At 45.8% G+C, this 24,235-nt stretch overlaps 1 protein-coding gene across 1 annotated transcript in view; it reads right to left on the bottom strand.

The window, feature by feature from the left end:
* The window catches only part of SMAD2 (SMAD family member 2), a 267,476-nt gene that overhangs the window by 125,845 nt on the left and 117,396 nt on the right, over positions 1–24,235 (bottom strand). Inside the window, 1 exon segment of the mRNA XM_029580444.1 lies at positions 3,736–3,870. Coding sequence (XP_029436304.1) covers positions 3,736–3,870 — 135 coding nt within the window.

Below are 24,235 nucleotides of genomic sequence, written 5' to 3'. Positions count from 1 at the left end.
TGTTCTGGGAGCGGTGGCTAGACCAAAAGGCAGCGCCCAAAACTGATAATGGCACCCCAGTACTGAAAAACGCAGAAGATGTTGGTGCTCCAATCGGATAGGAATATGGAAGTACACTTCGGACAGATCCAAGGAGGTCAAATTCCCCCGACAAGACTACCATTATAACTGAGCGCAATGTTCCCATGCGAAAGTAAGTCATCTGCAAATGACGATTGAACCTTTTGAAATCCAGGATGGAACGAAAGGAGTCCTCCTTGGGCACAACGAAATAAATGGAATATCTATCTGTATTTTCTTGAAATGTGGGCACTGCAACCACAGCCCTCAGACTGAAGAGCCTTGACACCGTACTCTCGCTTGCTCACTTCTGCAGAGAGTGGCAGGGAGACACCATGAACATATCCTGAGGAATAATGCAAAACTCCAGCAAATATCCTTCTCGTATTACCTCCAGGACCCACTGATTTGAGGTAATCTCTACCCACCTCTGATAAGAGACAGGCGTGCCCACCATCTCCTGTTCTCAGGGGTGGGTCGGCAAAGCAGGCTCGGGAGGTTCCATTACCTGGACCCACTCCCCACTTGGACTGTCTGGGACGAAAGGATAAGACCTGCCAAAAGGCTGAGACTTCTGAAAGGTCACCCCTCCATAGGGACGAAAATGCCTGGAACCACTGAGAAAACACACCCCTTTGCTATGAAGGGCTAACTGCTTCTTATCCTCCAGTAATCTAGGAACTGGGGATTTACCCTATTTACTGGCCAGATTCTTCCACTCACTCCCAAACAAGAGTGATCCTTTAAAAAGCAATTTTATATGATTAGCTTTGGAAGTCGCATCAGCTGCCCAATTCCTCAGTCATAACGGACGCCTGGCCACTATTACTGAAGCCATTCCTCTAGCCAAGGTGTGAACCAAATCACAGCCTGCAACTGCTAAAAAGGTAGGGGCAGGTTCCATAACTACCTTGGAATTCATTCCAGTCATCATCCTCCTGAGAGAGAAGCAAACAAGAGCAAGCCATCAGGGAACAAAAGGAAGCTATCTGCAGTGTCACTGCTTCAAATGTTGGCTTAAGGCTGGTCTCAGTCAATCAGTTCTTGAATGACCTCCATAACCAGGGGAAGACAAGAGGCTTTATGCCAAGAAACCAAAATGGAATTTCTCTTTGGCTCAGGCATGAACTCTGCCCCAGGAACACCCAGCATTTTCAATGTCTGTGAAATCAGAGCTGGCAATTCATCTCTACAAAAGAACCTTCTATAAGGTTCCAGCCCCGGGGGGGGGGGGGGGGGGAAGGAGAGATATTTCTCAACCTCCAAAGTCAGTATCCGCCTCATCAGTGCCATCTGGATGCCTGTCAGGTACACCTGCAGCTCGAGTTACACATCAGCGCTTAAACTTACCGGAAGAAGGGAGAGGCCACCACCTGAAGATCTGAACTGACAGGCTTTGACAACACTGAGGACTGTGCCTGAAGGAAGGACTGCAATCCTCGAAAAAAAAAAAAAACTTTACCCAAGAAAAGACAGAAGGATTCAGGCACTTGTGTAGCATCCACTGAGCTGCCGTCCCCTGCTGAGGGACCAGTCAAGGGAGTTCCAAGGTCAGGCATCCCTCCTGACATATCCTTAACCAGGCCATCAGGCTGGGAAAATCCAGGCTTAGTAAAATCAGAGGAAGATAATTTTCCCTGAGCTTCTAAGCAGCGCTGGCATAAGTTAGATGCCGTAATATGACAAGGAGCACAAAGGTTTTTAGCTACTGGCGCCATTAATCTGTCAGTACGCTTACCAGGTGACTGAGGATATGCGTCCAGCCGAATCCCTGCTGAAACAAAATTTATGCACACAGATTTTATGTGCACAGATTCCACTCCAAACCTTGGCGCACAGATTTGTGAAAAAAGTGTGCGCATAGGTGCACGCACAAATAAGACGTACGAATGCTCCGATGATCCTGTAGAGGGTATCTGACTGCGCAGAAAAAAAAAAAAAAAAGCACACTAAAACCATGTGGCGCACAAAAAAGCAGCCTAATAGAGGGACCTAACCCAATGGGGCTGCACAATCCGTCAGGCTACCCAGTTCCCCTAACCCAAACGGGAGCGGGAATGCATGTCAGGACAGCTAGCAGAGTACGAAGACCAGAGGAATTCCTAAACTAACCTCTCCACTCTCTTCTTTTTTATACTTATGTGAGTTCAGCCTTTCCCGGATGAGTACATAGACTTTTTCCGGCTGTGGGGGGAGAGGGCATATGTCGTCAACGTCGCACTCAACCTCCTGGCACCAGCTATCTTTAAGCTGTACAATCAGCCAAGTCCACGCTGGCTGAAAAAGCAGCTACTGGACCAAGGCATACATCTGAAGGAACACAGAAATCACCTCAGGGATTCTCAACTGGGGAAGGGACCCTTTGGTATCACCGCAGGAGAATAGGGCAATTAATTTTCCTTTTCAAATTCTCCTACTAAAAGCTGAAGCAATCCCCTGCAGGGAGATGCACTTCCAACCTCTACTGGAGACTGATGTCACAGTATATTTACTCCTGCAGTGACATAAGTTTGCTTCATCTCCCTGTAGAGGTGCATAACCTACTGGTTCTGGATTCATCTGTCTGGATGCTAAGAAATTATTTGTTTGGAAAATTGCCACAGGCTCCGCAGAAAGTTTAACTGAAGGGGGCCCCACATGACAGCCATGCAGCAGGACAACCTGCACATGCTCTGTAAAACATGATGAAAGCTCTACAAACTATTCAACCACACCCACCTGGGATCAGTCAGATCATGTCGTTCCAATGGCACAATATGTTAGTGCTCAGTACTTATAGTAATACTTGCACAGGTCAAATCCTGCTTGTGCTTGCAGAATGCAAGGTAGATAGATTTATTCAAAGATATAGCATTCATTGTTATCTAATTCAGTATATTTCTGAACTGAACGATTGTATACAGAGTAATGCAATACAAAATCAATACTTCCATAAATACATGGGATTTAACATGAAATCCAAGAAAAAAAATTGTGAGAGATCACTTTCCTGAATTACAAAATTTTCAAAGGGTAGTCAAGAATCAAAAACTGAAGACTAAATTCACTTAGCAGGTATTAAATACAGCACACAAACAGCTCGAGAGTCATCTGTTTATTAGAATGAAAGTTCATTATAGATGACTCCAATATTCAGACAAATGTTTGCAAAAGCAGAATGTTAATGTATTAACTTTTCCCACAGAAATATGGTGAAACCTTGTGAAAGGATTTTGGATGAAGGTGGCTTAGGGGGTCTCTATCCCCATTTGCCTGTAATCCTTCAGGTGGGTCTTTGGACCCTTGCTAACCTGAGGATACCTCTACAAAGGTGTACCCTCAATGGTGCTAGCTGGTGCGCAAAAGCCACCATAATAATGGAAGTAATCTTCCTTCTCTCCCTGGGACAAAGTGCATCATCTCCATGGCACAATCAAGCCTGACTGACTTCCAATAACCAGTTATAAGAGCCATGGAACCAGCCCGTGAAGAGGTTCTTTCAACTGAAATCTATGTTGTCAAAAGCCTAAAGCATAACAAATCTGTTACAAATTTTAAAACACTTATACCAGTCAGGCTGTGTGGTATAGGATAACGAAACTTAGAAATGTTAGGATTTCCTTGCTTACACAAACAATTACTTTAGACACAAGCTCATAAGATATTTGAGTAAAAACTTGCATGATATAAAATTACCTGGTATGTAATTGCTTTGTGGTTCAATTCCTGCTGGAAAGTTAGTGTTTTCAGGAATGGAATGGGTATAATCATCGAGAGGAGGCAGTTCTGTTAAGATTTCGGTATGCCGAGGCACCAATACTGGAGGCAAAACTATAAAAAATAAAAAATAAAAAGTTTAGACTATACATAAGTTTATGGATATGCAATACTTGTCTGATAAAAAATGAACTGTACTGTTTTCAATAAAAAAAAGATTTTATGATAGCATATAGTATGAATAAATATGAAAGTCAAGCTAGTCAAATTCCAAAGTAAACTAGACCGCTCAAATATTGGGTTTCCACAACATTCTTATCCATTTCAAACTAATGCAGATACAGTTTTATAAAATGTAATCAGTAACGCTGGGCTTGGTCAGTGGCAGTGCTATTCATTGCTCTGTGGAGATCTTGGATTTCCAGGTCTTTTGTTCCCTAGATCAGCTGGAGCTGGGAAGGGAGTCTCAATCATTACTCAACGGTTCCAGCTGCTGGGCACATGTACTAAGCTCTGACCGGACCATGGTCTGTTGCCCTGGCCAATGACAGTCATGGCAATGGCTGAGGCTGGGGGGGGGTGGGTTTTTAAAAAAAAAAAAAAAAAAAAAAAGGGAAAACTCCAGTTTGTTGTGAATGAAAGCCATGATAGCTCAGTAGCATTAAGAGTTTGCAACAATTAAACTAAGTTACTTAACTAAGTGTTGAAGACAAAAGTCCAGTCATACAGCTGGTGGTGTCATCTGATGGCACCGCCTTGAAACCCCCTTTTGCTACAGCTTTCCAGCACTTTTAGAACCCTCGGGGCATGGGCAGTAGTTCCCACAGCATCTCTCAGTTCTATAATTCAGTTAATTATCTCATCTCAGAGGGAGAGAAGGAAGGATATGTAGGACTGCTAAACAGCTGTTTTCAGATAACTGTAGTTACAGGGAACAACCTTGTTTTTCACTTTGCTTTCTTTCAGTCACACACTTGCTAAAGGTTGTCTTAAACATGAAAAGGCTGAAAGACTCTCCCCCCCACCGCCCAGAGTGAACAGGTTTTGATAAATTAAAACTATTACTTTTTGTTTTTAAAGGAAAACACATGAGTGCTGCTTGGGGGGGGGGGGGGGGGGGAGACACGGGACAGCAGGGAGAATATAGAATAGATTTTGAATCTTCAAAGACCCTAGAAAACTAACTATATAAACCTGCAGTCATGTTGGGAGCTTGCATCTTAACATGCAAATATGGGAACTGAAATCCACATGGCAACCCTCAGTTTCCACTCAGATGGGCCAACACCACAGCCATGCCTCTGACATTGTCCTTGACATGCCCCTCGAAGGTCAAACTAGATAGATATTCCTTTAGTTATGCTCTATCCAAATAAAGATCTCAAAAACCGATTCCAGATTTATTGTCGCAAACAGAACTGGATAAAAGATATCAAATAGAAAACAATGACTCTTACAATTCATGGTGTTAAGGATTTGTTTACTTTTGTTGCCATGCAGCATTGAAAAAAAAAAGTTAACTGGATGAATTACTGATTAAGGTGAAAGTCCAACACAACTAAGCAGAAACTTGGGCTGCATGACAAGCACCACTCTGCTATGATGGAACTTAATATAACAAGAATTAGGTTACTAAACCTGAAGCTCTCCCACTCTGCAAGTAGAAGTGGCCTCCACCAATAAAGCATACTTCTAGGTCGTCAGTTTTTTCAATCACCTTACCATAACATCACACCCAAAGTAGTTTATAACAAGATACATTTTTGAAAACCACACATCAATTGTCCCCCCCTTTAACACAAAACACACTCAATATATATTTCTCATCTAAACACAACAAAATCCAAAATAAAAATTTCCACCATTCACATCTGTGTCCCCTATAATCAGCATTATAACCTTCATAAAAAGATCAAACTGGGGGGGGGGGGGGGGATTGTTGTGTGATAGAGCAATAATATGCAGCAGACGAAAAACTACTTCTACACACTTTATTCTAATTTGCAGAAAATACTTACATACCCCATGAATAGAACCATAAGAACATGCCATACTGGGTCAGACCATCAAGCCCAGTATGCTGTTTCCAACAGTGGCCAATCCAGGCCATAAGAACCTGACAATTACCCAAACACTAAGAAGATCCCATGCTACAGATGCTAGTAAAAGCAGTGGCTATTTTCTAAGTCAACTTAATTAACAGCAGGTAATGGACTTCTCCAAGAACTTAGTTTTTGGGTACTTGCCAGGTTATTATGGCCTGGATTGGCCACTGTTGGAAACAGGATGCTGGGCTTGATGGACCCTTGGTTTGACCCAGTATGGCATTTTCTTATGTTCTTATCCAATCTTTTTTTTTTTTAAATCCAGCTACACTAACTGCATTAACCACATCCCCTGGCAACAAATCCCAGAGTTTAATTGTGCATTGAGTGAAAAAGAACTTTCGCTGATTAGTTTTAAAATGTACCCCATGCTAACTTCATGGATTATCCCCAAGTCCTCCTATTATCCGAAAGAGTAAATAACCGATTCACATTTACCCATTCTAGACCTGTCATGATTTTAAAGACCTCTATCATATCCCCCCTCAGCCGTCTCTTCTCCAAGCTGAACAGTCCTAACCTCTTTAGTCTTTCCTCATAGAGAAGCTGTTCCATCCCCTTGATCAGTTTGGTCGCCCTTCTCTGTACGTTCTCCATCGCAACTATATCTTTTTTGAGATGCGGCAACCAGAACTGTACACAGTATTCAAGGTGCGGTCTCACCATGGAGCGATATAGAGGCATTATGACATTTTCCGTTTTATTCACCATTCCCTTTCTAATAATTACCAACATTGTTTGCTTTTTTTTTTTTTTTTTGACTGCAACAGCACACTGAACAGATGATTTTAATTTGTTATCCACTATGACTCCTAGATCTTTTTTGGGTGGTAGCTCCTAATATGGAACCTAACATTGTGTAACTATAGCATGGGTTATTTTTCCCTATATGCATCACCTTGCACTTATCCACATTAAATTTCATCTGCCATTTGGATGCCCAATTTTCCAGTCTTACAAGGTCTTCCTGAAATTTATCATAATCTGCTTGTGATTTAACTACTCTGAATAATTTTGTATCATCTGCAAATTTGATTCTCTCACTCGTCGTATTTCTTTCCGGATCATTTATAAATATATTGAAAAGTAAGTCCCAATACAGATCCTTGAGGCACTCCACTGCCCACTCCCTTCCACTGAGAAAATTGTCCATTTAATCCTACTCTCTGTTTCCTGTCTTTTAGCCAGTTTGCAATCCACGAAAGGACATCGCCACCTATCCCATGACTTTTTACTTTTCCTAGAAGCCTCTCATGAGGAACTTTGTCAAATGCCTTCTGAAAATCCAAGTATACTACATCTACCGGTTCACCTTTATCCACATGTTTATTAACTCCTTCAAAAAAGTGAAGCAGATTTGTGAGGCAAGACTTGCCTTGGGTAAAGCCATGCTGACTTTGTTCCATTAAACCCTGTCTTTCTATATGTTCTGTGATTTTGATGTTTAGAACACTTTCCACTATTTTTCCTGGCACTGAAGTCAGGCTAACCCCATGAACGGTGGTAGGATTTCGTGTACTTTTGATCATGTTTCTAAAACAGAAGTTAGTGAGTTGCTAACCCAGTTGAAAACCTCCAATTGTCCATTAGATCCCTGTCCCATCTGGGTCATACGATCTTTATATGGATGATTTTTTAGATACTTTAACCAAGAGCTTATAAAACCTTTCCCTCATGGAAGGAGTGGTCCCAGATAATTTGAAAAAAAGCTTTGGTCATCCAATCAGAAAGCAAGTAATTTGCCTCCGTATGACTAAGAGTTATAGGCCCATTTCTGTTATGGTTTCACTGGGAAAGCTGCTGGAAAAAGTGGTTTTTGTTCAATTGAAAAATTTTTATTGGACAATAAAATATTACGTCAACCAATACTGGTTTCTGTCAACAACTTTAAGAAATTCTGGAAAGGTGGTGATTGCTATTTATTTAGATGTTTGCATAAGCAACAGTTCAGAATTGGGTCCCAAGAGTCTGACTGGACTGACTACGGCTGGCATGCCTCAAGGGTCAGTTTTGTCCCCGACCTTTTTTAATCTTTACCTTTAAGTTATTTGTTGAATTCGTTTGATATCTTTTTTAAATTATTACTGATATCTTCCAGTGTTATTTTGTGGTGTCTGGGGATGACCAGACAACTTTGTTGCAGGACTCTTACTGTCTTTCAGCAGTAAGTGTATGGCTAGCTCATAATGCTTTGGTGCTTAATTTTTCTAAAACAGAGCTTCTTTGGTATTCAAGGAAGCCATGACCTGAGGGAGTTAATATTGAATTTCAGGCTCAAGTTTATAATTTGGGTTTTTATTTTGATTCAAACTTGAATTGTAAGCAGCAGAGTAAGTCAATTCTTTTCACTGGCTATTTCAAATTGAAACAGTTGCGGCATCTTAACTCAAAGTTCTAACTGATTTTAGGACCATTGTGCAGACCTTTGTTTTAACTTCATTGGATTATAGAAATGTGGTCTAATTTAGGGATTCCAAAATTTAGGCTCTGAACACTTCAGCTTCTTCAAAACTTGGCAGCCAGACTGGTGTTAAAGTCAGCACATTGTGATCATGTGACTCCTCTGCTCTGCCAGTTTCATTGGCTTCCGGTGGAGCAGAGAATTAAATTTAAGTTTTTAACTTTTGTATTTAAAGGTGTCCATAGAATTGCTCCTTCCTTTTTATCTGATTTGATTCAATTTTATGTCCCTAAAAGATAACTTCGGTCTTGCGTTATAAAAAAAAACCTTTTGGAACTGCCATCATTAAAAGCAGTTTGTCTTCAGGATACTAGAAAAAGGTTCCTTTCTATTGGGGAAGCTTTACTTTGGAATAATTTGCCAGATGAGATTTGGGACGTGTCTGATTTTAAGTTATTTAGGAAAGCTGTAAACATTTTTATTTAAGACATTAACTTGATTTATTATTTTAACTATAATGCATATTGTATGTTATTGTATTTTTGTATCCTAGAGATTGAATGTATTTTGATGTTTGTAATCTGCTTAGTATGATAGTTATCAATATAGGCAGAATATAAGATTTTAAATAAATAAGCTACTGCATCCCTTACTAGCTTCAAAGAGATTCTACTCAATACATGGCACGTCAGCAAGTCTTTCATGCACCTTCTGATCAGATATCTGATGCCCACAGTTCAGGCAAGTCTAGGCACAAATTCTCGACGCAGTCTTGAAAACGAAGGTCGAATGGATCATGGGACTGATATAAGCAAGTTACTTAACATAAACAGTGTTTCCGAAGATAGCAGGATAATTAGCCTTGCTGTCATGGAACTGTCAATCAGGCCCGGGAGGCGGAGCTTCAAAGTAGGTTTCAGACGTTTGTCTTCCCGTGCAGGAAGACAATCTCCTCAGTCTGTAAAAAAGCAAACGTAAGAAGGATACAGAGTAACGTCGACTGCTCAGGGATGGTGGGTGGGTCAGCATGGCTAATTCATCCTATCTACGGAAACACAGTTTACAGTAAGCAAACTTGCTTTTTTTCCCCCCATTGATAGCAAGGGCTGAATTAGCCATGCTGTCATCGGAGTCCTAAGCTCCCGATCACACTGTATTGTGGAGTTGGAATTGGTCTTGGAAGCGTGATCTTGTCCATGTGGCAGTAGGACTATGTTCCTTAGCGAATATAGAACTGCACATCCCAACTTAGCGTCTTCAGCTGTGTGCTGGTCTAGGCAGTAGTAGGGACATAAATGTGTGAAGGATGACCATGTATAGCGTTTGCATATGTCTATTGGTGGACACGTCTGAGTGTTCGCTATAGAGGCAGCCACTCTGCTCTCACTTGATGTGCCTTAAGGAGGAACAGAGGTGAGAATTTTGTTTCTGGTGGCATACAGGATACATTAAGCAATCCTGCTGGAAATAGTCCGTTTGGCCATTGGTAATCCAGGGGCAATTGGACTGAAGGAACGAATATCGTGATCACCCTTGATGGTGAAGTGGTCCGTTTGCTTGTAATAGGCCAGTGCTCTTTTACAGTCAAGTGTGTGTAAAAGTCTCTCTCTGTTACTTCTGATGTGGTTTCGGACAGAACATAGGAAGTTCTATTGTCTGATTCAGATGAAAATTGAGAAACACTTTTGGCAAGAATGATGGATGAGTCCCTGAGGATTACCTTGTGATGGTTACAAACTGAAGTAAGGGCTATAATGAACTAGAGCCTGCAACTCACTGACTCTGCGAGCTGACGTGATTACTACCAGGAAGACAACCTTCCAGGGTAAGGTATTTAAGGTGAGCGGAGTCCATGGGTGTTCGAATGGAAAAAGCATGAGCTGTTCCAAGCCAATGTTGAGATTCCCACACCACTGGAGGTTTGGAGATCTTAAATGTGTTAGACCCCTGACGAAACGAGATACTGTCAGGTGTACAGATATTGGCTGACATTGATGCTGGTCTGTGGGAAAGCCGCAATCGCACTGAGGTGGACTCTGACGCCGTGGCGAGGCCCAGTCATGTACAACTTGTGAAGGTTAGTCCAATAAGAGTTCCGGGGGAACAGAGTAGTGGATCTATGTTTGACGCACACCAATCAGTGTATCTTTTCCACTTGGAGTAACTTCCTTGTCGAAGGTTTCCGTGATGCTATAATTACGTCCTGTACCCTGGACGACAGTCCTTGTTCGTTAGGAGGATCCGTTCAATCTCCAGGCTGTTAGATGGAAGGAGGAATGCATCGGGTGGAGGAGGGGTCCCTCCTCTTGAGAGGAGATCTTCTCAGTTGGGCAATCGAAGTGGGTTGGTTTATAGAGAGTTGCAGAAGATGTGTGTGTACCATGGTTGCCTTGGCCATGCGGGCGCAATGAGAATAAGTTGTGCTCCTTCCCGCATGCATTTCTGGATTGTTCTGGTGATCAGTGGAATTGGGGGAAAAGCGTATAGCAGACCCTCGTCCAAGGAATGAGGAAAGCATCTTTTGCTGTCCTTTGATTGCTCGGCCATATGGAACAGAAGCGTTGGACCCTTTCTGTTGATTCCGTGTCGAAGAGGTCTAGGGTTGGAACTCCCTGTTTCGCAAAAATCTTTTGCTTCACTTGTGGTGTGAAGCGACCCATTCTTGCGGATGAAATATTCGACAGTTTGTTTGCCCGAGTGTTGGCTACCCCGGGTAGGTAGTTGCCTGTAATTGAATGGTGTAACGGGCTGCCCATTCTAGAATGATGATCGCTTCCCTGCAAAGGTTCCATGAAACCTGACCCTCCTTGTTTGTTTATGTAAAGCATGACTACTTGGTTGTCCGTTGTAGACCATGATTCGTCGACCTCCGCAGGTGGGAGACAAAGGTCTGTAAACATGTACCTTATCACTCTTAGTTCCAGGAGATTGATTTGGAAATGTTGCTCGCCCAGGGACCAGAGGCCTTGTGTCTCTAAGTGGTCGAGATGCGCCTCCCCATCCTTGCAGGGAGGCGTCTGTGGTGAGTACCGTGTTGTGCAGAAAATAGGGTCAACGGGGCACCTTTTGTGAGAGTGTGGTCCTGTTCAGCCACCATTGTATGTCCTTCAACATTTCTGGGGTTAAGGATAACTTCCATGTTAACGGTTGAGAATGTTGACTCCATTGCCACTGGAGACAGCGAATGTGCAGTCTGGTATTTGGTACTGTGTGAATGGCTGCCGAACAATGACCTTCCTCTCCTCCAGCTGAAAAACTGTTTCTGGTCGTGTCCAATCGAGCTCATATGAATTGTAATATTTGTGTTGGCTGGAGGCTGGATTTTTCGTAATTGACAATCAACCCCAATCTGTTCACACAGTGGATTGTGCTCTTGCAGATGAACTTGGAGTGTCTCTGGACTGGAGGCCACTATGAGCCAATCATCCAGATATGGAATATCTTGATACCTTTCTGTCAAAGGAACACCACCACCACCGCCATGCACTTCGTAAAAACTCTGGGTGCCCGCCGAGAGAACAAATGGCAGAACTTGTATTGGTAGTGTTGTGCTTTGAACTGGAAGGATAGGTAAGGCCAGGAAGCCCAGTGCATAGGAATGTGCATATGTACATCCTTCAGATCTATTGAACACATCCAATCGTTGTGTTGCAGCAAAGGAAGAATGGATTTGAGGGAAATCATTTGAATTTTTCCTTGAATAAATACTTGTTGAGCTCTCGGAGATCTAGGATGGGGGCGAGGAGTTCCCGATTTTTTGGGAATTAGGAAATATGGGGAGTAGAACCCCGTAGTTTGGGAAAAGGGGGGAGACGAGATGTATCGCCTGCTGTCATAAGAGGGATGCTATTTCTATTCCCAATTGATGTTGATTCAGTGTTATCCCCTTGGTGAAAATCGATGGAAGTGGTGGGTACATTATAAATTGAAGGTTGTAACTGGGCCATACTATTTCCAGTATCCATCGATTGGTAGTTATCTTTTCCCACTCTTGGATATGTGCTGTGATTCTTCGAAATGTGGCGATGATGGAGGTGGTTGAGTGACTCCTAAAAAGAGGAAGGAGTTTTGGAGGCAGGAGCAGGTTTGCTGGCCCTGAATTCTTAGAGCACGAGGTCGACCTCTTCAGTTGTGCAACTGCTGTTGTGGTGCTGCTCATAGTGGTGGCTGATATGGCTGTGGCCTGTAAGACACATACGGACGACATGGTCTTCGATGGAACGACTGTCTACGAGATGGTGCATAATAGCGTCTGGATGATGCAGAATAGGATTGTGGCTGCATCAGACACTGTACTGCCACAGACTGTTTTTAGTTGGGCCACAGTCTCGTGAAAAACGGGTACCGAAAGAGGTTTGTCCCCCTTTGCAGGGCAAATTCGCAAATTTAATCGTCCACGTCATCACATATGGTGCTGGATCTTAGCCATGCGACGTGCTGCAACTGCTAGAGGCCGACACTCGCGATGACGTTTCAAACGCCTCGTAAACAGTGCGTAATAAATGGCGAATTCCTAAATAAGTCATGAGGTATTTTGGGGGCGGGGGAGGAGGAGGAAGATACACAGCAAGGTCTAGTCCCTCAGAGGACTGCAGGACAGCCCATTCAGAATGCTGCTCAGAATGATCTTGGGAGATGGGTGAGTGTCCAAGATCATCCTGAGTAACTGCCAGTTCACTTATCTCTTCCTGCCAACTACATGATGTGCAATTGTGGACTAATGCTCTCTCTCGTCCACTTTTGTTTTCTGTTTTAATGAATTTTACTCAAAGCAGATAGACCAGAAGGTGAGATTTCAGGGGAAAAACCCAGAGACACCACCAAGGAGAACCACCCCCCCTTTTGAGTAAAAACACTGAACACAAGCTTCACCCATGCTCTGTAGGGATCATGAGAGATGGACTAGCAGGGTTTGCTTCAACCCAGGCCACACAACCTGGGAACAAGATTCACAGTGTACTCGACTAGGGAAATAGCTGGCAATTGTTGCCCTAGGATCCCCTCTTCAAGCTGGGAAATAATCAGGACTGTTGCCTTAGGAAAAGAGCTAAAAACACTACCAATAGCTGAAACCTGGGAGCTGGGATCCTATTACATCAGTCCAGAACTGCTACCTTTTGCTAGAGACAGAATACTGTCAATTGCCTGGGCTGCACCATCCTATTTACTGGTAATTTCACTAAAATTTGTAGTTCTGTCTCCAACAGCTGGTAGGGAAGATTGTTTAAGCTTGTTGAGCAGGATAAGGAATTTATTCTTTCCACTGCAGTTTCTTCTACTTTTCAAAGCACACCAATTCTTTGTCCCCTTTGTCTTCTCATTGTAGCTTGTCTTTCATGTTCCTACATCTTCTCTACCTGTCGCTCTCTCTATTCTTTACTCCCTTTTGAGACATGTCCCTCTGTCCTATGTGAGCCCTCTTGCAGTTTTCCCTCCTACTTCTCTTATTCATCTCCTTGCCTTTCCTTTCATACCTCGCTGAGTCTCATCACCGAGTCTCTCATGTCTTTCACCTTCCAATCCCCTCACAAACCCTATTACCCATCAGCAATCCTCTACTCCCTCCCCCACAAACCATCCATAAAGCGAAGATGCTTACCTGTAACAGGTGTTCTCCTAGGACAGCAGAATGATAGTCCTCGCATATGGGCGACATCAAATGGAGCCCAGCACGGAAAATGTGCCCGTCAAAGTTTCTAGAAACTTTGACTGGCACACTGAGCATGCATCTATGCAGGGTTTCTCTTCAGTCTCATAAGTAGATTATAAAAAAAATAAACACAAAACAAGGAGAACCCAACTCCACAAGTGGCAGACTGGTTTCCTACTGTTTCTAGGAGAACACTTGTTACAAGTAAGCAACTTTGCTTTCTCCTAGGATAAGAAGGATGGTAGCTCTCACATATGGGTGAATCCCTTAGCTACAGACTGGACCCAAAAACCAATGAGACCAACAGACACCAAACTAAGTGCCAATGGGCAAAACGGAGGTGTTTGGTGATCACAGTAGGACAGTCTGAACTCAAAAATAGGCCTTAGGCAGGAAGAGTTGGGTTTACAGCTGGAAGATTCCCAAGGACAAACTGGCCGAACTTGCTATCTTAGCAGCTGTCCCTGTCCAGACAATAATGAGCTGCGAAGGTCTGGAGAGAAACTCCATGTCACAGGCCTTGCCAATCTCCCCCACTGGAGCTGCACACGTGAGCCACAAAAGTTGCCATTGCTCTAACCGAATGAGCCATGACATGTCCCCCCCAGCTGCAGTCCTGCCTGGTCACAGCAAAGGAGATGCAGTCTGCTAACCAGGTGGAAAGAGTCTGCTTAGTCACCGCTACCCCCAGCCTGTTGCAGTCAAGAGAGACAAAGAGCTGGGAAGACTGCCTATGGCCTGCCGTCCGGTCCAAGTAGAAGTCCAACACCCTCTTATTGTTGAGTTGTGTGCAGCACCCTTTCCCCTTGGTTGGAATGAGGCTAGGGAAGAAAGTAGGCAGGACGATGGATTGGTTAAGATGGAAATCTGTCACCACCCTTTAGCAGGAACCAGGGTGGGTATGCAGAACCACCCTATCATGGAAAAATCTTGTGTAGGGCAGATAAGTCACCAAAGCATGCAGCTTACTGGACCTTGTGCACCAACATGATTGCCACCAAGAATATGACTTTCCAGGTCAAATACTTGAGCGTTGAGGAGTGTAATGGCTCAAACAGTGGTTTCATCAGCCGAGCCAACAATAAGTTAAGGTCCCAGGAAACCAGCTGCGGCCCCCCCTATGGACCCCCGTGTGAAGTAACCCACATATGAACCGCCTACAATCGGCTGCACAGAGATGGACGAACCATCCATCTGCTGGTGGTAAGCCCCTAAGGCACTGAGATGTACCCAGTCAGTGTTGGTTTTTAAGCCCAGCCTCCAAGAGGTGCATCAGATAAGCCAGGAGGTCCCGGTTCGGGGTCTAGATTCTTCTGCTCGTACCAGATGGCAAACATCCTCCAATTTAATGCATAAGACTTCCTTGTGGAAGGCTTTCTTGAAGCCACGAGGACTTGAGACATCTCTTCTGAGATTGTCAAGAGGCTGCAAGATCAACTGCTAGCATCCAGGCCATGAGGGGACAGGGCCCAGAGGTTGGGGTGGCGCAGCCTGCCCCTGATCCTGCGTGAGGAGGTCCGGGGCAGTCCAAGATGATTGGGTTCCGCCGGGAGAGCTCTCGCAGGAGTGGAAACTAAATATATCTTGATCAGTGGGGGGCTATGAGGATCATGGTCCCCCAGTCATGGCGAAGCTTCAAGAAAGTAGTCTTCGCTACTAACGAGTAGAGGATACGCATATAGGAAGCCCATTCCCCAGTGGAGGGCAAAGGCTCCATAGCTCTGGAATTTGTTGCCAAAGGATGAGGTTTAGTGCAGTTAGTGTAGCTGGTTTAAAAATGTTTGGATAAGCTCTGGAGTTGAAGTCTAACAACTGCTATTAATCAAGTTGACTTAGGGAAAGGCCTCTGCTACTACTGGCATCAGTAGCATGGGATCTTCTTGGTGTTTGGGTACTTGCCAGGTTCTTGTTGCTTGGTTTGGCCACTGTTGGAAACAGGATGCTGGGCTTGATAGACCCTTGGTCTGACCCAGTATGGCAATTTCTTATATTCTTATGCCCTGGACAGGGTGCAGTTACTGAGGAACATTCCTGTTGCAGGGGGGGGGGTGGCAAATAGATCTACTGCCAGGGTTTCCAACAGAGACAGAAAATTAAATCCGCCACCTGTTTCAGCAACTACTTATGGGGTTGGAAGGTGAGACTCAGCCTGTCTGCAGGGTTTTCTTTGTCTGGCCAGGTTCATGACCCAGAGAAACATCTCGAGCCCAGGACCAGATCTACACTGCCTCCTGACAGAGGAAGGATCTGTGCCCCCTTGCTTGTTGATTATATCACATGGCAACCTGGTTGTCTGTCCAAATGAGGACCAGTGGTTGGCCAGGCGATCCCGGAGGCCCATGGTGCGTACCAGATTACAAGGCAGCTCCAAGAAGTTTATCTGACACTGGGCTTCTTGGGTGGGTCCAGAGGACCCTGGGTGTAGAGGCCATTGACGTGGGCCTCCCCAACCTAGGTGAGACGCATCCATGGTAAGAATAATCTGGGTTGGGAGAAACCTGAAATGGCGTACCCTGCTCCAGACTGGATGGGGATCTCCACCAAACCAGGAATCCGTGAGAGCAGGGGAAAACCTGGGTGTGGACTCAGATCTTGCATGGCCTGCTGACATAGAGCACAGGGACCACTGGGCTTGGCGCATATGCAGCTGAGTGAATGGGGGTGACATGGATGGTTGCGGCCATGTGCCCCAGAAGCTGCAACATGGTCGTGCCGGGACACTAATTGGCTCTCCTGGATCACCCCCGCCAGGGACTGCAACACATAGACCCTGTTGTGGAGCAAAGAGGCTTGCGTCACATCCAACACAGCTCTTATGAAATCCAGCCGTAACAAAGGACGGAGTTAGGATTTCAGTTGGAGAAATTACTAACCTGATAATTTCATTTTCCTTAGTGTAGACAGATGGACTCAGGACCAATGGGTATAGTGTACTCTGATAGCAGTTGGAGACTGATCAGATTTCAATCTGACGTCAGCCCCAGTACATATACTCCTGCAGGAAGTGCAGCTTTTCAGTATTCTCCTCGAAAAGCAATTGTGGATATATGTATGACTGACTAATTTGACTAACTTGATTAACTTTTATAACTTGGTTAACTTCATTGTCCGTGTCCCCGAAGGTGGGGCTTCTGTGCGGTGGGATCACTTCCCTGGGCATAGAGAGTCCCGGGATGTTGTGGTCCCCTGGTGGAGCTTGTGGCAGTATTATAGGAGGCCCCGGTTGCAAGTGGAAGAAGGTATGCAGACCTTTGAAGAATTCCACCCAGGAGATACAAACATAACGTAAACTTTCCGCCTAAATGGTACCTTCATCTCCTTTCCTTCTGCCAGCCCCCCTCCCCCCCCCCACGCTCCCTCCCACCTCTAATTGCCTTCTCTACCCCCATCTCTTTCCCCCCTTGAACCTTGCACTCTGAACTCCCTCGACCTACAAACTTCATCGAAAAGTTAATGATGTATAGAATGTACAAAGTTCCTTCATGCCCTGCTGCCCTTCTCGCTTAGATCGCAATTACTTGATTTTAATGCCTCTTTACATGTACATAGTTCCCTTTCTTCTGCCTTTCCTGCCTTGTTTTTGCATTGACTACGATATGTTTTTGTTTATTGTAATTCCTCCTTTCAGTTCAATGTAAGCCGGCATGATGTGCCTTATGAATGTCGGCAAAGAAAAGCCTATAAATAAATAGGAGAGAGATGCTGGGTCTAGACTAAGATGGCGCCATGTCCCTAGGGAGTCCCATTTGAGGGGGGGGGGGGGGGGGGGGGGGGGGGCGGCGATGTGCAATGCTAGGTACGCGTACTGTTCGAGAGGCTGGGGAGGGCCATGAGTTGGATCCCCTAGGGCCTCTTCGCACTGTATACACAGGGCTGTGGCCTCCTCCATGCTGTGCAGCTCTAATGTGGCATGCTGGGCAAAGGCCCTGATCCTTGAGTTTTTCAGGTGGGTGCCATGGTTGTGCGCGTAAAAACAGTTGTGTGCTCCGGTTTGTGTCGAAGTGTGTGCATAGGTTGGTGCACAGATCGAGTTGTGCGCGTGCACAAGGTATTTGTGCGAATGGCTCGCCTCTGTGCGCATGGATCGGGGGGCAGCAAACAGGGCGGCGAACAGATCAAAATGGGTGACGGCGACCACGCGGACAATATGGCGACCACCTCAGAGGGTCTCCACGTGGAAGGACCCTCTGATCTAACTGGGGGTCTAGCCCTGCTAGGGCAGATCAACCCGGTGGCACTGGTCCCGGCTGGTGATCTGTGCGACTCCGAGCTTCGGGGACCGGAGACTTAATTATATTTCTACCTTACCTTATGTCTCAGCGCTTCCCGGTCTCGTTCCGGGCGGTCTCCGGCTGCGGGGGGTGGGGGGAGAGGGAAAATACCTTCACCGCTGCGCTCGAGGTTGCACTCGCTGGCTCTCACCCTCACCCGATGTCAGGGGCTAGGTCCCCGCTGAGGGTCAGCCACTGGACAGAGGCTTACCTCCAAAGGATCGTGGAAATCATCTCGGGAATTCTCAACTGGGGGAGGGACCCAATGGGTGTCACCGCAGGAGAGCGGGGCTCATCTGTAGAGGGAAGATTTCTTCTTATTCTTTTAGTTTTCTTTGGTGAAATTACTCTAACGCTGTGCGAGCATGCATAGAGTCCCTAACTGCTATGGAGACGGAAAATACTGATGAGCTGCACTTCCTGCAGGGGTATATGTACTGGGGCTGACGTCAGATTGAAATATGATCTGTCTCCAACTGCTATCAGGAGTACACTATACCCATTGGTCCTGAGTCCATCTGCTACACACTAGGAAATTATTGATTAAAAACCCTAGATGCTCCAATATGTGAATGGTCCAGTGTAACGACTGCAATGCTCCCGCTTGAGTGTCACTCTTGACCAACCAGTCGTCCAGTTATGGAAAGACCTGGATCTCCAGCAGACGTAAATAGGCACCCACCAAGGACAAGCACTTTGTGAAGACCCATGGTGCAGAGGCCAGGCCAAATGGGAGTACACAGTATTGAAAATGCCGGTGGCTACCACAAAGCGGAGATATTTCCAGTGACTGGGCGAGATCTCGATGTGGGTATAAGTGTCTTTCAGGTCGAGGGATCAAAGCCAGTCCCCTAGCTACAAGAGGGGATTAGGGTGCCCAAGGATACCATCTTGAACTTTTCCCTTTTGAGAAACCTGTTCAAGGCTCACAGATCGAGAATGGGACAGAGGCCTCCTGTATTCTTTGGAATTAAAATAAATGGGAGTAAAACTCCTGCCCCCTGTTGCTCCCGAGGAGCAGGTTCTACTGCCCTGGCCATTAGAAGGGCAGAGAGCTCTGCTACAAGCAAGTCTAGATGTGAGATGGAGCCCCAAAGTGGGCACAAGGGAGAATCTGCTGGGACAGCCATGAGATTCAGCCTGAAGCCATGCCAGATGGATGGACAGGACCCACTGATCCGAAGTCACGGATGGCCACCGGTCCGCAAAGCAGCGGACCCGTCCCCCGACCAGCAGGTCTTCCGGCACTGGTTGATGCTCCCTCACGCAGCCAGTCAAAAACCCTATAGCAGGACTAGCCTGGGGCGCTGGCTGGGGCCTGGGACCCTATGGCTAACTAGATCTGCCTCTAGTGCTTGTCTGCTGTGGTTGAGAGCGAAGGGCAGGAGGGTAGTACTTTGTTGCCTGTAGAAGGGCCTCCTCGGCTCAGGCTGGGAAGACCTCTTGGAAGCAGACAGTAGCAGACAACTGCTGAAGGGTCTCACAGTGATCCTTCAGCTCTGTGACCACATCCTTCACATTGTCACCAAAAAGGTTATCCCTGGTGCAAGGCAGGTCAGCCAGCCGGTCCTGAACCTCAGGACGAAGGTCCAAGGCAGGGAGCCAAGCAAGATGCCTCACTGCGATGCCAGCAGCAACTACGTGGCCTGCCGACTCGAAGACATCGTAGGACGCAGCACTTCATGCTTCCCACACTCAAGGCTCTGGTGGACAATAGTCATAAATGCTTCTGGAGACTGCTGGGAAAGGTCATTCGCAACCTCCTGGACTTACTTCCAGAGATTATGGGTGTACTGGGTCATAACAGGTAGGAAGCGATACAGGCCACCAATATGGAGCCCTGGAACACTCTCCTACCCACCATGGCATCCCATGCCCTATTCTCTTTGAAAGGCGGAGAAGAGGCATGAGTCTTCGCTCTCTTTGCTTTCTTTAGTGCAGACTTTACCACCACAGATTGGTGGGGAAGCTGCCGCTTATCAAAGCCCACAGCCTGCTGCACAAGATACACCCCCATCAGCCTTCTGGTTCACCAGGGCCATGGAAAGGGGGTGCTCCCAAATTTGAAGGATCAGTTCACGGAGAATATCGTGGATGGGGACCGCTACCACTTTCTTCGGGGGCATCCACAAACTGCAGAATTTCCAGCATTTTGTGGCGGGCATCCTCCTCCATCATAAGTTGGAAAGGTATGGCTTCAGAAATAGCCCAGACAAATCCTGCATCAGCGTGGCACTGGTAAGGACACCAGAGTCTGGGAAAACACCAGCATCGGTGGCAGGAGCACACAGTCTCCCTGTCGCTCCAGCTCTGCCTCGAAAGCCTCTGCTGAAAGAGCAGGCTGAGAGGGGAGAGGAGAAGCCAGCACCTCCTCGGGACATTGAGTGGGGTCAATGCCCAACACAGGGATCGGCCTGTGGCTCAAGGCCTGTGGACGGCCTTGAGCCACTTGAATCAAGGGAGGATAGGACCTCCTCTCGCCGAGGCTGCTTCGGAGGAAAGGCGGCAAGTGCAGAGGCCGGTCTGAGTCAGACACCCAGTGACAACGGAGACCAGTGACGACGGAGAGGATGATGATCCAGAAGTCCGCAACTTTGAGGAGACAACACGGGCCGATCCCTGGAGCGACTCTCCCCCGAAGGTCTCGAGGAAGGAGCCGAAGGGTTGATAACAAAGATCCCCCCGGTCCTTGGGTGTTGATGGCATTTATGCCAGGGTGGAGGGGGGGGGTCGGACAGCAAAATTGCTTACCTTGTAATAGGTGTTATCCCAGGACAGCAGGATGTAGTCTTCACATATGGGTGACATCACTGACGGAGCCCTATTGCGGGAAAACTTTGTCAAAGTTTCTAGAAACGTTTGACTGGCACTCTGAGCCCACTGAGCATGCCCAGCATGCCATGTTATTCTCTGCCACAGGGATCTCTCTTCAATCTCGTATGTAGCAATAAGCTTTAGCAAAAACAAAATAAAAAGTATAAGACCCAACTCTGTGGGGTGGCGGGTGGGTTTCGTGAGGACTCCATCCTGCTGTCCTGGGATAACACCTATTACAAGGTAAGCAATTTTGCTTTATCCCAGGACAAGCAGGATGCTAGTCCTCACATATGGGTGATTAGCAAGCTAGAGGCTGAGTCATTTTGTAGTGAAGCAACATTGAATTATTGTTGCTGAAAATGAGACAGCCGAAAATCACAGCAGGTTGGATGTAGAAGGAGTTGGGATTAAACTGGGATAAGTTCTTTAGGACAGATTGTCCATAGGCTGAATCTTGTCGTCCTTTGTCCAAACAGTAATGAGCTGCAAAGGTGTGAAGAGAACTCCATGTTGCTGCTTTACATATGTCAAGAATTGGCACTGAATGATAGTGTGCTACTGAGGTTGACATTGCTCTTACTAAATGCGCCTTTACTCGCCCTTGGAGAGGAAGGCCTGCTTTTTCATAGCAAAATTGTATGCAATCTGCTAACCAGTTAGATATAGTATGTTTACCCACTGGTTTACCTGGTTTGTTTGGATCATAAGATACAAAGAGCTGAGTGGATTTTCTATGGATTGCAGTGCGGTCTAAGTAAAATGCTAACACACGTTTACAGTCCAAGGTATGTAAGGCCCGTTCTCCTTGGTGAGAATGAGGCCTTGGAAAGAATGTGGGTAAGTATGGATTGATTCGTGGAATTCCGTAACTACCTTGGGGAGGAATTTTGGATGTGTACGGAGAACCACTCTGTCATGTAGGAATTTTGTATAGGGCGAGTACGTGACAAGTGCTTGTAACTCACTAACCCTTCTAGCTGATGTAATGGCTATAAGGAAGATAGTCTTCCATGTAAGAAATTTAATGTCACAGGAATTCATGGGTTTAAAGGGAGAACGCATGAGCCTTTTTAAGACCAGATTCAGGTCCCATTCTGTGACTGGCGGCTGAATTGGTGGGTTTTTTTTTAGTTAAACCTCTCATAAATCTGCTGACAAGAGGTTGTATGGATATTGGTGCATCTCCCATCTTGTTATGGTAAGCTGAGATTGCACTTAAATGTACTCTGACAGATGAAGTCTGGAGACCAGAGTCTGAAAGATGGTATAAGTAATCTAGTAGAGAAGTTGTGGGGCAGGAGAAAGGGTCAATGTTCTTTTGCGTGCACCACAAGGTAAACTTTTTCCATTTTGAAGAATAGTTCTTTCGTGTTGAAAGTTTACGTGAAGCTATAAGCACTTGAGATACATTGGTTGAAAGACTGAGTGGTTGTAAGATCAAACTTTCAACATCCATGCTGTCAGGGATAGGGATTGAAGGTTGGGATGGTGCAACCGACCCTGATCCTGAGTGTGGGAGCTACACCTAGACGAATAGGATCCCTGATCGAGAGGTCTAGAAGTGTGGGAAACCATACTTGTCGAGGCCAATGTGGGGCTATGAGTATCATGGTTCCCTTGTCTTGTTGTAGCTTCATTAGAGTTTTGGTTATGAGCGGTATTGGAGGATAAGCAGTGCTCCTTGTTGAGATAGACAACTGGCTCATCAGAAGTCAAAGTAGGGAAAGACATGGACACTTTCTTTGTGTAAGCGTGCTGCCATTACTGCCAGACATTTGGTGAATACTCTGGGAGCAGAGGAAAGACCGAAGGGCAGTACTCTGTATTGGAAATGTCGATGACCCACCATGAAGCGAAGATATTTGCAATGAGGAGGGAATATTGGAATGTGAGCGTAAGCGTCTTGAAGATCCAGAGAACAAAGCCAATCTCCTGCTTGAAGAAGTGGAAGCATGGTGCCTAGTGATACCATCCTGAATTTTCTCTTTAGAAATTTGTTGAGATTTCTGAGGTCCAGGATGGGACGTAGGCTTCCAGTTTTCTTTGGAATGAGGAAATACTGGGAATAGAATCCTCTGCCCTGCTGAGTCCGGGGCACTGGCTCTACAGCCCTGGCTTTCAGATAGGTGGATAATTCTACTTGTAATTTGAGTATGTGATTTTCGCTGAGAGAAATAGTTCTTGGTGGAGATTCTATTGGAATTGAGAGGAAATTGAGTTGATAACCTTGAGATACAATTGCAAGTACCCATTGGTCTGATGTTATTTGAATCCAATTGTTGTAAAAAGAGGATAGTTGACTCCCTACCAGGAGTTGTGGTTGAGGATTTGAAAAATGGTTTTGTTCCCTGGAGGTGTTTTCAAAAGCCAGCAGCAGGTCCTGTCTGTGGCGCAGGTTGAGGCCTAGCTGCCCTGGGTTGCCTGGGCTGAGGCCTTTGTTGTGTTCTAGAAGGCCTGGTCCTATATGTAGGAGGGTAGTACACCTCCTTTGTCTATAAAAAGGTCTTCTAATTTCTTTCCGTTGAGGCCTAAGCCTAGAGTGCGTAGGGGGATCCTGTGGAATTGAAGAAAGCTGTCTCAGGGTTTCAGTATGTTCTTTTAGTTGGGCAACTGCATCCTAGACTTTGGATCCAAAAAGGTTATCTCCTAAGCATGGTAGATCTACTAATTTATCCTGGACCTCAGGCCTGAGGTCAGATGCTTTAAGCCATGCCCATCTTCTGGCACTGATCCCTGATGCAGCTACCCTGGAAGCTGTCTCAAACCAGTCATAAGCTGCGTGTACCTCATGTTTACCTGCCTCCAATCCTTTATGGATGATGGCTTGGGTTGCCTCTTGATATTGTGATGGAAGATGTGGAATTAATTCTTGTATTTGCTTCCACAAATCTCTTTGATATTGGGTCATGTAGAGTTGGTATGAAGAGATTCTCAAATTCAACATGGCCCCCTGGTAGATCTTCCGGCCCAGGGAATCCAAAAACCTGTGGTCTTTACCTGGGGGATTTGAGGAATGAGGTCTAATTCGTTTGGATTTTTTTCTGTGCAGACTCCACCACTACCGATTGGTGAGGTAGCTGCGACTTTTGATAGCCAGGAGCAGACTGCACTAGATATGTACCGTCCATTCGTTTATTGACAGCTGGCACTGAGCAGGGTTGTTCCCAAATGCGGTGTTGCAATTCTAGGAGATCATGCACTGGTATGGCTACCACTTGCTTTGGAGGGTCTACAA

The sequence above is a fragment of the Rhinatrema bivittatum genome, chromosome 1 (assembly GCF_901001135.1).
Source record: "Rhinatrema bivittatum chromosome 1, aRhiBiv1.1, whole genome shotgun sequence".
Lineage (NCBI taxonomy): Eukaryota > Metazoa > Chordata > Amphibia > Gymnophiona > Rhinatrematidae > Rhinatrema > Rhinatrema bivittatum.
This window is presented reverse-complemented; position numbering and strand designations above follow the sequence as displayed.